Source organism: Candoia aspera, chromosome 5 (assembly GCF_035149785.1).
Source record: "Candoia aspera isolate rCanAsp1 chromosome 5, rCanAsp1.hap2, whole genome shotgun sequence".
NCBI classification, from domain to species: Eukaryota; Metazoa; Chordata; class Lepidosauria; order Squamata; family Boidae; genus Candoia; species Candoia aspera.
In genome coordinates, this window is record NC_086157.1 from 12,743,563 (window position 1) to 12,762,406 (window position 18,844).

An 18,844-nucleotide genomic window follows, 5' to 3' on the forward strand; every position below is an offset into this window, starting at 1 on the left:
CCACTAGGTTTTTGAAAACATGCCAGGTTTTCAGAAATTCTGTAGGGAATTTCAGGACCAATAAACAGTTTCCTACACGATGTACTGTTAAAATGAAATTTGCTGCCAAGATATTATGATGGCTCTTGAGATGGTTTTAAAATGGATTAGACGAATTTGTAGAGTTATTAATCTTGATGGCTATGAATTCTGAATGATGTACCAGAGATGTATCTTAAATGCCAGCTCTTACAGAAAAGGCAAGAAGGCCTTCCGAGCTTATGAACTTGAACAATGCATCTGGATGTATACTATGTCACACAGAACGCTGCTCTAAATTGACTTTTACCCTGATTTAATAGGATATTTATCTTATTTATTTATCACACTTAGAGGCTCCCCAACTCCACAATGTTTAAGAAAAGTAATATTTTCATACATTTCACCATCTATGATGTCTAGGTGCAAACAGAACAAGGAATGGTTTACAAAGTTTATTTACCTGCTGGTGATCAGTTCATTTAATAAAATTCATTACAATATTCTGGTGTATGTATGATATTTTGAGCTATAAGGTTCCGAAAAAAAATGCATAGGTTTTGTGTCTGATAATGAGCTGGTGAAGAAAGGGACATTACAGTACATCTATACTTTTGCATTGAATGATCTGTGTGTGTGTGTGTGTGTGTGTGTGCGCGCATGCGTGTGCGCTTGCCTTTGAGTCAGTTTTTGACTCCTGGTGACTCTGTGCAGTTTTCTTGGTAAGGTTTTTCAGAAGTGGTTTGCCATTGCCCCCTTCCTAGGGCTGAGAGAGAGTGACTGGCCCAGAGTCACCCAGCTGGCTTTGTGCCTAAGGTGGGACTAGAACTCATGGTCTCCCGGTTTCTAGCCTAATACTTTAACCACTACAACAAACTGGCTTCAATGATCTGTTTAGCAACACTAAAAATACCTTCCTGCAAATTTGAGCCATTATATTATTGATCCATTATTTATCCATCCACCCATGCATCCATGAATCCATGCATCCACCCACCCCCAATATCTTATGCTTTCAGTAACCTACTGTATAGTGCACTGAAGTCTCAGCATGAAATGAACTACATTAAATAGTGTAAATCAATTTATAATTCAACAAGCATATCAAGAATACAGCTCTTGGAAATCATACAACTGAAAATCAGCCACAAGCAACCAAACAGATTTTTCTGGCAAGCTTCGTTTATGCATAATGTCTGTTTCATAGAATTAAGACTTCAGCATCTCCCTCAATGATTTGTTCACTGCTGAATCAGAACCTAACTGTCTGTAATTTGGAGCTGCTACTCTGGATGCTGGGGATCCAGTTCAGTGGTTATGTTGTATGTTGTGAATGCTTTTGGTAACTCAGCTGCTGAATGTGTTAGGGTTTTAAATACGGTTTTTAAACATGGTTTTATATGTTTTGTTTGTTTTACTAGTACTTTGCTGTTTTTCTTGACCTTTTAATTGTTTTGTGCCATCCAGAGTCACACATGTGAAATGGGCAGCTATACAAATGGAATGAATGAATGAATGAGAGACACCCACATACTATGTGGCACCCATTTAAGTTCTGCTCTCAAAACGTCGTAACTGGACAAAGTAGTTGTGGTGGGATCTGGCCAGGGCAGAAAAGAATGGGACTAGTTCCCAAGATTGTGATGCAGTTTTGCCTTTTTATACTGTTGACTTGTATTCCACTCATGATCAGTAATAATTCCAAGATCCTTTTCACAATCAGTATTGCCAAGCCAGGTACCCTTTGTTCTGTCTCAGGGTATTTGATATTTACATTTCTCTCTAGAATTTTTTCCATTTTTTTTTTTAAATTATGGCTTGTCAACTATTAGCTCTGCCACCCAATTTTGCATCATCTGCTAATTTGATAAGCATTGCTTCTATCTCTTTGTTCAAGATATGAATTAACATGTTGGAAAGTTCACTCCCAGGACTGAACTTTGCATCCATGTTGTACCTTGCTATAGTTTGATGAGGAACCACCAAACAGCAGTCTGAGTTGAATTTTCAAGCCAGCCATGGATCCATGTAAGATGGTTATGTTGATGGGTGTTTGTGGTTTTATCTTGGTTGCCAATCACGTACTTATTGTTATGGTTTTATGTTGGTTTTTAACTTTTAGCTGACCAGAGTTGTCATAATGAGATGGGCGGCATATAATTTGAAATAAATATACATAAAACATACCACGCAGCCTGCATATAATGAGCTTGCTAACTAGAATGTTGTGGAGTGAGGTATTTTATGTCCACAGCATTCCCATGCTCTACTACTTAGTACTTTGTCACTGCCTTTTCAAACTTGCACTTTCCTTGGACCACAGTCACTACAGGCAGTCCTCGTTTAGCGACTCCTTTGTTTAGCGACTATTCGCAGTTACGACAGTATGAAAAAGTAACTTTATGACCAATCCTTGTATTTTCTACTTTTGCTGGTCTGTAAAGCAAAGGAAAGCTGAAGTAAGATCATAAGCAGTGTCACGGTTTCACATAGCCACTTCACTTAACGACTGAGTTGCGGGTCCCAACTGTGGTCGCTAAATGAGGACTACCTGTATATGAATATGGTTTCTTTAAGGAGCCATAGTGAGATGCACTCTAACAGCAAATGTAAAGTACCATTCCAGTTTCAGATGTGAATAGCTGCATACCCCTGCAGTATGGGTGTGCAGCTATTTGCATTTGAATGTCATAGATCATGTTCTGGTCAATTTCAGAGTAAGGCTGGTATAGTTTGAAGGGGTACAGGACTTGTTAAAATCTCCAACCCAGGCCTCAGGAGGGTCTTGAGTGAGGTTAGGAAAGTCCACACTATGTGTCAGTGATATTGACATAACATGTTAATTTTCTATGTGGTCTGTGGAATAGGCAGACTGACCATGAAGTTGACAATTTAGCACCTACGTGCCCTCTTCCCTCTCAGTCAGATCAGTCCCTTAATTTACTAGAGCTGAGAGCAATGAAGCAGTTGCAATGACAGATGGGCAGCATGTGAAGGAACTCTTGGTACAGATCAGATCGTACAGGATGAGGCTCATCTGAAGGCCTGTTTGAATTCCTTCGGTAGTTGCAGTGGAGGCAGCCAAAGGGCCTTATTTTTTACCTCCACTGCCTTCATACAGAAGAGGCCACCAGAGATTTTCTGTCTTCTGCAGTGTGTCCTCTGCCAACCTGTTACAAGAGGGGAGCCAGAACAGGTGTGCACTGTGAACAACCTGCATTATTCTTGGCAGAGAAAATCAATTGTGTCTGTCTCAACTTGGACACCGGCTCTGAGGCAGGACCTTGGGATGTGATTTCAGCAACAATTTGTCCTGTTATTTTGGGTTTTTTTTTTTTTTTGGTTTGTACATTTTGAATATGGACAGGATGTATCATGAGATGAAGGCCACTAACTGTTTAACCAAACCTTATAGTATTTCTCTGTTGATTAGAATACCATGTTTTGGCCTCTGTCTTGCAACAGATAATCAAAAAGCTGATTTGATGCAAATTAAAACTTTATCATAGATAAAAAGGGCTGTGATTCAGAAGAGTCAGTTTACCACTTCATTTCATTCTTGCTTTTATCCTTTTTAGTCTTCTGCATCCGTGATGGATTTATATTGTTCTTTCTACCTTGGCAGGAGTAAAGTTGGTGTAATACCAATGGTAAAGCAATGTTAAATTGTTTATTCATAATACAGGTGGTCTTCACTTACCGACTGGCCGCTTAAAGGCCTTTCAAAGTTATGATGGTACCCCAAAAGTAGATTTCTGACTGGGGCCTGAAATTATGACCCTCACGAGGCCTCAGCAATGACATGACCCAAATTTGGCCATCCCTGAAGCGATGGCCATTTTGGTCACATGACCGCCCTTTGGTACCAGGAAGTCCTCCAGGCTTACCACACTGGATTTCCAAAGAAGCAGGCCTGGTCATGTGGCCATACCACTTCCTGTAATTTAGCAGCCTGCAGAGGGAGCCTTGTGTGTAGGAAGGCTGTTCAGGAGCCTTCCTGCACAGGAACATTTAAGTACTTTTTCCATGCTTGTCTTTAATTTTTCCCCCAGTTTTTGTTTAACTTAAGTAGAGATTTGTATGGTGGCTTGCGGGTTCCATCCACTCCCTAATTTTTAGTTATATTTAACAATACTGAATGCTGATTTACTGTTTTTAAAACAGTTGTTTTATAAAAATCAGGTTTGTATACAGTACTGTGCAGTAACAAAAGCTGCAGAGTGTACTACAGCAGGAAAAAATGTCACCGTACCGTACAGTACCTTTAAACCTGTTTTGTACTGTACTGTAGAACAAAGATTCCAATGAAGACCTTACAGTAAAGGTTTTTAATAGTCAACCAGTAATATTAGTTGAAAATAACAGTAATATTAACTGAAAATACTACTGTAGCTGCAGAAGCATTTCCATAGTCATGTTTTGATGGAAAACATGACTATCACACTCTGCCCCCCACAGTATTGCAAACTGACTCCTGGTTTGCTTAACAACTGAGCTGTTCACTTAACAACCGAAAGAAACCACAAGCCCTGATTTTGAATGACTTAATGACCGCTGTGACTCGCTTAACAACCATGGTAAAAAAGGTCGTAAAAATGAGTCTGGACTCACTTAACAACTGTTATGACTTACAACCGAACATCCGGGCTCAACTGTGGTCGTTAAGTGAAGATTACCTATATCCAAAAAGGGAGCCAAAAACAGGACACAATCCTGTTACAAAACATGGGATAGCAATCATTTAACTTGGAACAATGTATTAATTTTATTGTAGAACAGCAGCATTTGTTAACCATGTCTCATGTTGTTGGAACAAATTACAAAGCCATACAATCTTCCTCCACAGATTTTTTTAAAAAGAGGAGATAAACAACAGATCTCTCTCGCTATTGCTTTGTCATGAAAGAAAAGCTGGTACCAGTCACCTGAACATGCAGCATTGAGGACTGGAAAGAAAATGTGAAATGCTCCAGGAATAGCCACAAAAAAATGGCCAAGGGCAAATTATTTCAAGGGAGTTTGCATAAACTCAAAAAGGACAACCTGTAATAGCCACTTTTATATTTCTGGGCCCAATTTATCTGAGCTTCTAAAGAAAGCAAACTACTTCACAAGGTAGCACAGGAAGTTGTCAGTGACTATATATAGCCCAGAGGTTGTTTTTTTTAATTGTATGGCGTAGCAGTTCGGTGTTCATGCTGCTTTTCTTGCTGGGAAATCCTTGTGAGGTCCAGCAGCCAGATGTGTAGACTAGCCGTGACAAGTCACGTTGCCCGGGGTGCACCACGAGGCGGCTAGTCTACATTGCACTGAGTTGGGCTGAGCGAGAGGGACTGGCCCAAGGTCTCCCAGCCGGCTTTCGTGCCTAAGGCAGGACTAGAGCTCACAGACTCCTGGTTTCTAGCCCAGCACCTTAACCACTAGGCCAAACTGGCTCTTGCCCAGAGTTACTGATGAAGTCACGCTGGCACAGCCTTTCTTAAGCACACAATGTTGGTCCTCCTGCTCCAGGCAGATCCTTAGAACTTTTCACAAGAAAACTTCAGAGCAGCATCACACGAGGATCTAATTTACTTGATCAAGCATTATCTTCCCCAGAAGCCCTTTGCGGAATGTGTGGATAAATTCACAGGCTGCTGCATTATAATTAGGTGCTGATACTCTCACATTTCCTGCCAAAAGAAGGAAAAGCTTCAGCCTCATCATTATCAATATTCCAGTTATTCTTCTCTCCCAACAAGGGAAAAAAGACTTGTCACTCGCAGGCCCAGAACAACTTCATTTACTGAAGCTAACATTCCCTTGTACGTTCATCTTTGGGCTCTGGCGTCATCTTCTCATGGAACTTCCACTTCCTACTCTGAAGCACCAGATCTCAGGTCAACTATCCACAGAGAACTTCATAGCAGCAGCTGCTGCTGATGGCAAGAGGACAGGACTCACCTGTGCCAGTCAGAACCTGGAGTTTTTGAACCTTGCCCAGATGCAGTGCTATGCTCTTGAGTACACTCTCCACGTCATCACAGGGGCCACTCAGCCCAAAGTGCTCCACATAACTGCAGAGTAGGAAAAAAAGTTGATGCCTGAAGCTTACGGAGGACCCCACTGGGGTCCACACCCAGGCCCAGGGACCATCCCACCTGAATTGCTGCTGCTGGTTCAGTACGTAAAGAAGATAATCAGCAATGACCTCTACTCCGACCAGGTGATCATGAATTGCTCCTGCGTAAGTGAAAAACAGACAAACTCTTAGCAGGATGGGAAAATGTAAATATACTCCTGCTGGCAAAGTTGGACACAGGTTGGGATTATTACTGCAACCCAAAGACCCCCAGACATACTGTGAAATAGCCAGTAAACCAGACTTAAGATGGGTATCAATTTGGAAATGATACAACACACCTGAACTCTACAGAAATTAGATGAACACTGCAGAAATTAAAATCACAAGGCTGTGAAAACAGCAAACGTCACTTTCTTTTTTCCCTAGTAAGTCTCACACAAGGAAGTGTTAGGTTACACAAAGGATCAGATATCTGCACAGAAGTGTTATACAGAAATAGGGTTAGAGATTCGAGTCAGGGCAGCTGGATAAAATGGTTGTTGACTGGCCTATTTCTCTGGCAACAGTCTGAGTCTACTGCCCTTCCGGGCTCATCCAACAAGGTCCAAAAGCTGTCTTGCTCACCAACCCCATCATTCACATTTTAATTTTTAGAAATGGGTTAAGTTGTATATCCTGCCTTTTCTTCAAGAGCTCAGGACAGCTTCTATGAGGATCTTCTTTCATTTTATCCTCATTACAATCTGGTAGTGGGGACAGTATTTGGAGTGAGGGAGAATGACCAACCCAGCATCACCCAATGAGCTTCCACAGTTGAAGGTGAACTTGAATCTAGATCTCCACAATCTAGTCCAGCTCCTTAACCATAAACCCCATATTGTAAGAATACAGCTTCCACATAAAGTCCTCTCACCACATAATGCTAGCTTCAGCCCCGTCTCGACAGACTCAATTTGGGGAGACAGCACCCCAGGAGTATCCAGTAAGTACATAAGGGGTTTTTCAGACACCTAGAATATGAAGGTACCAGATTCAGTTTTACAATCTCCAAAACTGGCACAGAGGATTATAAGACAAGATGGTTTACTATATGTCTAAAGCCTATTGAAGACATCAACTTGCTTTACATTTTTGTAGCATTATCCATCATGATTACAAGATCAATGTTCTGGCTGAAGCATATCCCTTAAACATGTATCATCCTGGATTCCATCTCTAGTTTCTTTATTTAAGCTCTCATGGAGTACGCCAAAGAGTATTCATCAGTTCCAGATACTGCAAATGATTCTGGAACCCTGTTCTGGATTTAATTTCCTGCCTTTTCAGTTCAATATGTTACTTGGCCTATCTGTACTGCCTTCAACATATTAGAAGGCAAACTTCTGCAGACTCTCTGCCCAATTTAGAATGCTGCTTAAGGGTGGACAGCTGAGAGGGTGCAATAGAAGGTATAATATTAGTCAGAGCACACCCTTAAGTTCACACCTGCTCTTATACATCAACAAATTTAACAGTTAATTGGTGATTGTGAACTCAGGTGGATTGCACACTTCCAGATGGGTGCTTTGATCATTCTGACCCATGTGCCTGAGGAAGAGCTGGGTTTTCAGTTTCTTTCCAAAGGCCTGAAAGGTCAAGGCCAACCATATGTTGGGGGAAGATCATTCCAGAGGGCAAGCACCACCATGGAAAAGGGACACTCCCAAAGTCCCATAAGATGACATTGCTTCAATGACCACCCTTACTGGACTGTGTGGGGCAGGCAGATACCATTGGGAGAAGGAGGTCATGCAAGTAACCTGGTCATGTGTCATGTAGGATTTTATAGGTGATAACCAGCATCTTAAATTGTACCTATAGGCCTAAAGGAAGTCAGTGAAGCTCACAGAGAAGTGGTGTTACATGAGTGTATGGAGGTGTATCCATTACTATCCATACTGCAGCATTCTGTAGCTTCTGGTAGTCTTCAAGGACAGTCCTATTTAGCTGCAAAAGTCCAACTGGGAGATGACTAAGTTGTGAGTGACTGCAACCAGGGTCTCCTGATCTAGAAATGGGCACAATTGGTGCACAAGACTGAAGTTGTGCAAAGGTCCCCCTGGCCACAGCTACCACTGCTCCTCGACCAGGAGCTGTGAGTGCAGATGGAGCCCCAGATTGTGCGCCAGTCTGACTGAAGTAGTGCCACCCTGTCTGCAGTCAAATATGGAAATTCTCCAGTCTCTGACCTGGGGCCCCCCAAACCCCACTCAGTCTTAGTAGGGTTGAACCAACAGCTCATCCAGGGTTGAGACTGGATGGGCTGCTCCTCCTCATCCAGACACGAACAGCTTCCAGTCACTGGGACAGAACCTTGACAGCCTCATTTGGTTGGCCAGGGTTGGAGATATACAATTAAGTACGTCAGGGTACTGATGGATAACTGCAACCTGTGCTGATGGATAACTTCCCCCTGGAATGGATGACTTCATGTAGATATTCAAAAGAAGTATGAAGAAGGTAGACTTGGGGGCTAGACTGTTCCTCCCCAACACTGACAGAAACTAGCCTGGAGAAAGGAGGAGAATGGTCATAACGTTGTGTCCCCCACTCCCAATCCCCTCATCTGGTCCAGAAGGATACCACGGTTGATGGTATCAAAGGCCGCCGATAATCCATATATCTGATGTATTTCCAATGTATTTCACTCTGAAGTTAAGAGGAATAGTAGGATATAAAAAGACTGGTTGTTTTTGTGGTTGTTTTATGGTCCTTCAGTTCAATCCTGATTCCTGGTGACTATAAGAACAAGTGCCAGCTTTCCTGGCAATATATTCTGGAAGTGCCTTGCCAATAACTTCTTCCTAGGGCTGAGAAAGAGCACCTGGCTCAAGGTCACTCAACTGACTTCATGCCTAAAGCAGGATTAAAATTCACAGTCTCCCCTCATCCATCTAATCCAGCACCTTTAACGATTATACCAAACTCTTTCTCAGGATATAAAAATGTTAACTACCAAGGCACCATCTTTTGAGACATATTGCTTTTGAAACTGTTAAAATGCAGAAATTGGTTACTAGTTGCAAGTTCTTTATTTCCATGAAAGCCTGAAATATAGCTCAATCCAATCTTAACTTTATATGGATTTGCACCTCTAAGTCCACAGGAGTTGGACTATGCCGCGTTATTAATCTCCATTATCCCTTCAAGATAAACAGTTCTCTCTAATGAGAATGAAACAGGAAGCAGCTCAACTAAAAACATCAACCCTATTATCAATAAGTAGCAAGAGAGAAGATGAGATGAGAAACAAGGTGCATTTTCCAAGCTTTGCTGAAAAAGATCAACTCTTTCAGGCATCCCCTATCTTGGAGTATATCCGTTCATTACTTAAGAATCAATATTTAAAAAAAGAATGCAAGTTTGTATATTTGTTTTCCAGATAGTAACTCTGAAGTCAGGGACTATTTTTAATGTGACCCATTCTGCAAGTGTCAACTTAGAAAGAAGTTAAAAATTAATATAGAGAGATTAACTTCAATGTAACATCTTGCCATGCATAGAACAGATGGGGGACTTGCAAAGACACCGTGCAAAGCTAACTACAGATGGAGCACATCTCTACACACCTTACAGAGCCAACTTTTGTGACACAAATACTTTCTCTGTCACATTGTGATATTAAACAGACCCACCACATAATCACTCTGTCGTGTTACTTCTAGCCATGCTCAGAAATGCAGTCCAGGGTTCTACTCCCAGTCACTTCCCACGGGTGCAGAAATTATTGGATTACCTGGATCCTGGTGAGAACGGCTCTGGTTATACCTGGTGCAGCACCAACCGGGGAGGCTTTTCCTTTATCACGGGGAAAGGAAGAAAGAAAGAAAAATGCAATTATGTGCATTGAGGATGCAGCATTTAGCAAGTTCTGTTGTCACCGTCTGGGCAACTAATCATCCCTTTTGCTTTTTAGGCTGGTAATCAAGCACAGGCGAAAGTAGATATTGGCTCAATATCTACTTGTCAATCCAGTCAATCCAGCTATCCATTCCTTCTCTGGCAATCAATCAGGGATGTCCATGCCCATGTGACTGTGTAAACACGGTTTCTACTACTGCTGGACAGACTTCTGGCCTCAACAGCTGAAAAGCTTAAACACATTTCTTCCCTTGGCCTCCAAGAGCTTGTTTTGCTGGGTCTTTAAAGAAGTATTTTAAGAATTGAATCCAGATCACTAATGTGAAATATTTTGCAAATTTGAACTAGACTACCATGTTTGCAGGTTATAATAATGCCCACATTTTTTTTCTCGTACACCAATTCTACTGAATACTATATATCTATACCTATCTATTTAAATAAATAAATAAATAAAAAATCAGGTCAAGAACAGAAGCGATAGGAAATACCGCCCAGAGTCCCTCTTTTGGGGGAGATGGGCGGTAATTAAATTTGAATAATAAGTAAAAAATAAAAAAATAAAAAAATACCTTTTTTGAGGTGTAGCTTTCTCAATGAATTGATGATTGATGATTTCCCCACATTTGGCACACCAATTACCATGATGCTATTTTCCACATTCTGGAACCAATCAGAAACAGCTGAAAGTAACCTTGAAAACATATTTGGCACTAGGAAGAAAGAAAAGAAGCAGGGGGTGGCAACCCAAACCTTTAGTGATTTCTAGATAGCGAAATATATGGAGACATCCTTCTCAGTATCCAGGATCCCATTAACTTCAGGTCAGTGATGGTTGAAACCTGGGGTTGTACCAACACCCAGGACACTCTTCTTCTCCCCTCTCTTTTGAGATGCTTACACAAGGCTGGAAAGAAGCAGCCCACACAAAGCCCACCCTGTATCTACTGGAGCCTATGCTCTGATAGGGTGTGAACCAAGTCTGCATTTCAAAACGAGATGTGCTCAGGTGGGATTCATCTTTTAAAGAAAAACACAGGAAAATGCTCAACTATTTGTTAACCTATAAAATTTAGAATTTCTCTGAAGAATTCGTTAATAGGAGTATATACATAAGATGGATCTTCTACAGCAGGTCTATTTTGGTTTATTACTGTCTTTGTCCTGGCAATTTTTTGCCATTTTATTTAATCTTAATTTTAGGAAGGGAAGGAAAAGAGGTATCATCAGGATCTTCTGACAGAATAGCTGTCATTCTGAATAAAGTGAGCTCATGATCTTCAGGTTAGGGTTTTGTAAAATTATAGGAGATAGAGAGGGCCAGTCTGGCATAGTGGTTAAGGCACCAGGCTAGAAACCGGGAGGCCCTGAGTTCTAGTCCAGCCTTAGGCACGAAGCCAGCTGGTTGACCCTGGGCCAGTCACTCTCTCAGCCTTAGGAAGCAGGCAATGGCAAACCACTTCTGGAAAACCTTGCCAAGAAAACTGCAGGGACTTCTCCAGGCAGTTGCCAGGAATCAAGACTAACTTGAAGGCGCACATGCACACCCACAAACACACAGAGGAGATAGATCTAATGGAGCTCTAATAAATCCCATTAAAAATTATTCAATTCCACACATCAGGAACTGCCACAAGAAAAAATAAGATAATCCTTTTTGTTATTAACCAAATAGTTATTTCAGTATGAAGGAAAAGCACAGCCATGCTTTTGTTCTCAAAAATGTCCAGGTTAACTCACCTCTGCCCTCTGATAACGCTGACTGTTTTTGATCAATGCTGTGAGAATGGGAACAAGCTACAATAAAAGAAAAGATAGATTCAGTGGGACTGTAGGTCTTTTTTGCTCTTAGAGAGGGAGACTAAGGTTACATGCCCACCTCTCTCTCTCTCTCCCCTGTAGCTATTCCATAAGCTAAAATTGCTTAGAGGTAGGGACAAGTATTTATTTATTCATTTTTAAGAAATGTACAAGGCTACCCAACTCTATGACTCTTTTGTACCAATTGAATTGCTTTATCCATCGATGAACAGGCAGACTGGTTCTAGAATAAAGAACTCTCATCCAATCTTACTGTACTAGAATATAATTTTGTACATTAGAATTGTACCTTCTTGATATTTTCATCTTTTAGGCATTCTGTGAAGAGAATGTGTTGCAAACCTTGCTGTTCCAAAAGTTCCAGAATTCTCTAAAAACATATCAAAGAGATTCATAAGAAGCGTTGTTGTTGCTGTTGTCATTTAGATGTATTACAGCTGCCCACTCTTAAAAAACTCTGGGAAAAAAACTGGGTATCTTCTTTACAGGTAGTCCTTACTTAACAATCACAATTGAGACCAGCATTTCAGTTGCTAAGTGGAGTGGTCATTAAGCAGTCATTAAGCGACCTGATTTTACAACCTTTTTTGTGGCAGTCATTAAGCGAATCAACACGGTCATTAAGTGAACCGCATGGTCGTTAAGCGAACTGCGTGGTTCCCCACTGATTCTGTTTGCCAGAAGCCAGCCAGGAAGGTCAAAAATGGCAATCACGTGACCACGGGATACTGCCACGGTCATAAATGCGAACCTGTTGCCAAGCGCCCAAATGCAATCATATGACCACAAGGACGCTGCGACAGCCGTTAGTGTGAGCATCGGTTGTAAGCTGGTTTTTTCAGCACCATTGTACATCTGAACAGTCACTAAACAAATGGTCATTAAGTGAGGACTAACTGTATAATGTTCAAATGTACAAGCCCCATATTCCACCTTCATATGCAAACAGGCTCAGGGCTGCATACAGCTTGTACACAACTATAACAATTTAAAACCAGTAAGGATTTGGTATAAAAGAGTAAGAGATAGTAACACAGGAAAAAGTGGTGCAGAAAGGTCTACAATTAAAGAGAAATAGTGTGTTACAGTAGTTTTTATTCTATGTTATTTACTTATTAAATTTGTATTCCACCAAATCCTTTCAGACTCTTGGAAGCTTGCAATAAACGAAGCATACAAGAAAATTCTCATGATAATAATTATCTCCCTCAACCATGAAAGCTCGCTGAGTTTAAATCCACCCTTAGCCTTGGAAGTTCAGAGGTGATTTGGAGCCAGCATAACCTCCCTCTCAGGATTGTTGTTCTGGGCAAATTGGCAGAGGAGTGCCATGTATGCCACCTTGAACTCCAAAAGAAAAGGTAGCATCTAAAACTAATGAGCAAAAATAAACAAAAACAAAAGAAAAAGAACATTTTTCCTGTTCACTTAAAAGCAGTCAATGGGGACTAGGCAAAGGCCCTTCTTCCCTACAAATTAAAGTTTTGTTCATATGGGACAAAGCCAACCTGAGAAAATACTTGATTTCCATTTCCTTTCAGATCCTGAGGCAGTTTACTCTTCCCATGACATTTAGTGATTTAACTGGATCTGGAAAAAGACTGGCAGGTCTATCATTGCTAGGGATGCTCCTATTACCAGTGGAGGAAGAACGTGTAAGTACTTTGGAAAGAGCGAGCTGTTTAAGGTACTTGGTGTGGTGAAAGTGGGACTCATGGCTGCCCCTACCATATTTGTGGAGCAGTGGGAGCCCTCCAGTTATTAACATCTACCAATCTCTGCCTTATTGCCAACATCCTTTCATGCCAACAGTGGACACCAACAAGTCCACCCTGAAGTATTTTCAGTCTCACACGTGCAAGACAATTATTTCATACATGGTTTACATGGAGCCTGGTCCAAATTCAGTACTATATACAATTTGAGCTGAACCACAAAATTCTTAGCTGCAGCTGGTACGTAACAGGCTCTTCTACTGATGATATCATATGCTGAACACTTATAGCTATCTTGACTTTGATTTTTCACTATCACTGATTGAAAAATTACTCCCAGGTATTTGAAGCATGCCTCCTACCCTACAAGTTGTTGATTAACTATCCAGGTAAGCCTTTCAAATGTTGCTTTCTGAAAATTTATTTGCAGCAGTTGTTCCTAGAACTCCAAGGTGCTGGTCCCTACCTAAAAAGTCTTATATGGCTTGGAGCCATGAGCCTGCCTTGGCCAGGTAGATTTTGCTTGCCCAACCCAGATGAACAGGAAGGCCCCCTTCATACATGGTTTACATGGAGGGCACAACAGGAGGGGGCTTGACAGGGGGTGTTCTTTGTGGAAGCTCTCCTTCTCCAGAAGAGCCCATCCCCCCACCACCATGCAAGGATGGCTCCCAGTCTCATGACCTTCCACAGGCAGGAAAACTGGCTCTCCTGGAAGGCATTTGGAGATTGATTATGTGGGGTCATCAGCACCAGAACATCGGTTATTAAGACAACACCGTTATGTTTAATATTTTGTATATTGCCTAGAGTCTTCTGGGATTGGGGTGGTTATTATACCTTATGAATGAATATGCTAGGGTTCAGTGCCCCTTCTCTTATCTGTAACCAAGTGAAGTTACTGCTTTGTCAGGATATGATAGTCATGCTCTATGCCGTAACTCCATTTCAGTTATGCACAACTAACAGTCAACCACTGAACTGATATAAAAGTTAAACAGAAGACCAACTCTAAAGCCAGCTTATTCTTCTGCCAAGATGTTTTCCAACTCTAGAAGTTTCCAGTACAGATGTCTGACAAGGATTTTAATGACTGAGCTTAGTAGACTGATCGGGCAATAATAATTGATAGGGATCTCTACTGCCCTTCTTAAAAATGAGAGTAATTATTGTTAGGCCCCAGTCAATTAGCATTCTAGCTTAAATGTCAATACATGCAAAATGTAAGGCCAGAAATAGGGCCATAAAATCTGTTCCAAGTGCCTTACCAGATCTCAGCTGGCTGATCAGCTTAGATATTTCTGAAACTGTGACTGGGGCCTAAAGGAAGAGGGCAAAAGAGATGCCATTCTGCCCTATAAGACGACAAAAAAAAAAAAAAAAGTGTCATGGTAGTTGGTGACTCATTACAGCAAAGAATCTCAACAGACATATGCTGATGGAGCCCCTGGCTTGCAAAGGGCAGTCTGCCAGAAGCAAGGATCAAGGATGCAGAACCCTCTCCAATTTCTAAAAGTTATCCAGTCCTCTGAAAATTATTCAGTCCTGCTATTGTGAGGACAAACGTTAGCACAACGAACAGCCACAACTGTACCCCACAAAGACCTTGTGAGTTCAGGTGGTATTCTCACCCTTCCTTCCAGTCTGTGAAAGAGGACCAGAACGGGAAAGTCATTGACTGGCATCAATATGTTTAATTTCTGGAATCCACGGTCTGAGTTAGTTCAGTGGTGGACTGCTTGCACAAGGTGGATTGCATCACATACAGACTGGTGAATGTGTGTCCTGGCGAAGCGTGGCACGCTGGATTAAACTGGGGGAGTCAAAACCCGGGATCTAAGAAAAAGGACTATGCACTGTAGGGGGAGTGTACTGCCGAAGGAGGTCTTAAACCACTGTGTGAAAAATTAAGAAGAACCCCGGCTTATAGAATGCATGGCTTTCATATTCTCTGCATCAATGCTCAGAGAATGGGAAATAAATAAGATGAGCTTTGGCTCTTAATACAGAAGATCAGATATAATTTAATAGCTTTAACCGAGACCACGTAAGATGAATCCCATTACTGGAATGCTGTAAACATAATACAGTGAAGCTAATGAGCTAATGGGGGGGGAATGAGTTTTCATTATTCAAAAATGTACATTAAATAAAAAGTACATCATCATCATCATGATTTTTATCATCACATGACGTAAATGTCAAGAAGGCCGATCCTCACTGAGCATTGAGAAAAATGCCTCAATAATAAGAGCAGTCTGACAGTGGACCCAGTTACTGCGGAAGGTGGGGAAATTCTCCTTCGCTGGATATAGTAATATGAATTAAACAGTGAGGCTGGGATCACCAGGAAAGAGTAGCAGCAGTTTATGCTTTCTCTTTTTCCACTGCTGTTAGTTTCTTCTCAAGATGGTGGATAAAACAGTACAGCAGCTGAACAGCATTGACATAATTATGCTAGCTAGCTCTTATTGTGGTATGACCGGTAAACTACTCTATAAGCATTGCAAATTAGACTGAACAATAGATAGTTAATTAAATATAGATTATGTCTCCTAATATATAGTTTATTTTCTCACATCCTATTTCCAAATGGAGGCTTCTTCTTCATAGAAATGGGGAATAGAAGCAATAGGTATGGTTTGGAAATACCATCTCAAATAATTGCAGCTTTCTTTGTACTATTCTTGCTAGTACTTAGGAGGAGTATACGCTATTATCCAATGCACTGGCATGTGAGAGTCAGTTTGGTCTAGTGGTTAAGGTTCTGGGCTAGAAACCAGGAGTCTGTGAGTTCTAGTCCCGCCTTAGGCCTGCAAGCTGGCTGGGTGACCTTGGGCCAGTCCCTCTCGCCCTGCCCAACTCACCTCACAGGGTGGTTTGTGGTGGGGAAAACAGGAGGAAGAAGGAGCATTAGGTATGTTCGCCGCCTTGAGTTATTTATAAAAATAAAGGCGAGATAAAATTTAAATAAATTTTCATAGAACACTGTAAAACATGCCACTACTATGCTCTTGGCAAGATCATTCTTTTTGTCAATTCTTTTACTGATTTCTGGTGAAGAACTGTTACCAGACTCACACAATACATACAAGCAGGAACTGTGGTTAGCTTGGAGTGAGCAACCTCTCCACCCTTCATTAATTTGTAAACTAAATTAAGCAAACACCAATAAGGCAAGAGGCTGATGAAGAAGCCAGGTGTTATCAAACAGGGAAATGGCAGATATGAAACTTGAACATCAGACACAAAACAGTATGGTTCAAACAGGAGGTGTTCAGGTTCCCTACTGTAAAGTTAGCATGAAACATTTGACAGGATGAACATTTCAAAGAACAATCTAAACTAGAAGAACTACTTCCCATCCTATGTCCTTATTTGATCTAAGCAGAGTGTTTTTCAAACTCTGGTTCAGCCTACAGTCTATGTCAGAGGAAAATTGACAAGATTCTACTTACTGACTTATGGGTTAGATCTGCCAGATCCATTTTATTCAATACCAACAAATGTGGACGGATGCCCAGGACTTCCTGCAACATAGGATTCCGGCCGGAAAGTGGAATGTGTATGTGCTAAGGAAACAAAGACCCACAATCCAGATGCACAATGGCGAGCACAGATATCCTACCTGCACCATGGAGACTGCATTTAAAGTGAAAACAAAATGGTAGGTGAACTCAGCATGAGAGCCCAAATCCTATCATTCCCAAATTCATAACTTGGGAAGGACAATGGAAATTATAGGTTGGCCAGCTTAATGTCTATTCTAAAAAACAGGAATTGGAATCAATGGAAAAATAACTACTGTAACCCTATTGAAGAACACACTTTGTTCAAGGAAAATCAGCATGGATTTCACAAAAGTAAATCCTGCCTCACCAACATAAAAAGCTGGGAAAACTGAAGAAGAGGGAAACCAAAAAAATAAGAAGCTTTAACACTACAACAAAGGGCTGAAGGACAGGACTGAACAAAATGCTGGATTTTGAGACCATCCACACAACTCGTTTTCCCGGCATTAAGATGTAGTACTTGTTTACTAAGGCCATGTTCTCATGACCTTGCTTCTATCTCATGGTCAGTCTGCAGCTAAGGCAGCCCAGGTCTTCTGGTGTAGAAGTGATGTTTTCCCCCAGCAGAATATTCCATCTAGGGTATGTGGGAGAGGCAAACTGAGATGATACAGATAGGGTATGTGATCTGCTTGGCTCCAACTGGTCTGGCCTCCAATTGAGGAACTGCCCCTTCAGTCTCATTGCTGAGCTCTGTGGTTGTTCTTCAGCTGAGAGACAGTACAATTCATAGCACCAGGCAGATGATGCTGGTCTGTCTTGCAGACAGAACAATGGTGAATATAGAGAGGAAGCCCCCAGACTATCTGCCCCATAGCACGGCATAAGTAGGACTGGTATTCAAGAGCAGGAATGGTGTATGTGCAGGATCCATCTGTCAGGGGCTTTGGGTTCCACAGCCTCTCAGTCAATGCAGTGATCTTTTAGACTGATGGGTCAAGCTATCCATCAGAAAAGAAAGAGTCCAGAAATAAGTTTTTGCAGAAACAAGCCTTCTGGTCTCCCACACAGCCAAGCCAGCAGTGCAGAACAGACCCAGAGCCAGTGACTGGATGGAAGGAGGCAGGCCATTTGCAGATCACTGAGCTCGACCGCATCGTCTCAGACAGACACCTCCACGCACCCCGGATGGCCTTATGCCAGCATAACACGGACATCAGTTCCACACCAGAACACCTAAATCAGCTTCTGGGATGCTTTAGGAGCGGGCTGACAATGAGACAGAGGTGATGGCATGGGAACCCTGGGTAGACGTTGCTGGGCAGGGGGCTCCATGGACGTGCTGTAAGCAGGGCTCCTCTCATGTTCGCGATCGCAAAGCCACTCTCCGGGGCGCCTCAGCAACACGATCCGGCGAGGGCTGCGCGGCGAACCACTTCCCCGCAGCTCCCAGAAGGATATTCGGGCATCGTGCACTTCCAGCAGGCAGTCCACGGCTCGCAGGCTCCTCCTCATGTCCTTCAGTCCTGCGGGAGTCAAGAGGCACCGTTGCAACCGCCGCCCCGCCGGAGGAGGCCCTTCAGCCGCCGCCGCGGCCCTTCCCGCCCGTCGCCCCGGCCCCAGCCGTGCCTCGCGCCATGTGCCCGGGGAACCAGCGAGCCACGTCGCGCCCACCGCACTCGAAGCGCTCCCGCCACCCGCCGCCCGGCGCCCGTAGGAGAGCCGCCAGCCGCATCCTGCGCCCCCCGGGGACCGCTGCGCTGCCGCGCCTGGATGACGACAGCGAGGTCCTGCGGGGCGCGCCTGGATGACGA

General features: G+C 42.4%; 1 protein-coding gene across 1 annotated transcript; it reads right to left on the bottom strand.

Moving 5' to 3' along the window:
• Positions 1 to 5,465: 5,465 nt before the first annotated feature.
• On the bottom strand, positions 5,466 to 18,800 carry MTG1 (mitochondrial ribosome associated GTPase 1). Its single transcript, XM_063304613.1, has 11 exons — positions 18,660 to 18,800; positions 18,492 to 18,556; positions 16,977 to 17,081; positions 12,093 to 12,173; positions 11,723 to 11,779; positions 10,555 to 10,645; positions 9,858 to 9,919; positions 6,996 to 7,092; positions 6,159 to 6,240; positions 5,962 to 6,074; positions 5,466 to 5,690 (listed from the first exon to the last, which is right to left on the bottom strand). The coding sequence occupies exons 1-11, from the start codon at positions 18,763 to 18,765 to the stop codon at positions 5,584 to 5,586; spliced, it is 966 nt and encodes a 321-aa protein (XP_063160683.1). The 5' UTR covers positions 18,766 to 18,800; the 3' UTR covers positions 5,466 to 5,583.
• Positions 18,801 to 18,844: the final 44 nt, after the last annotated feature.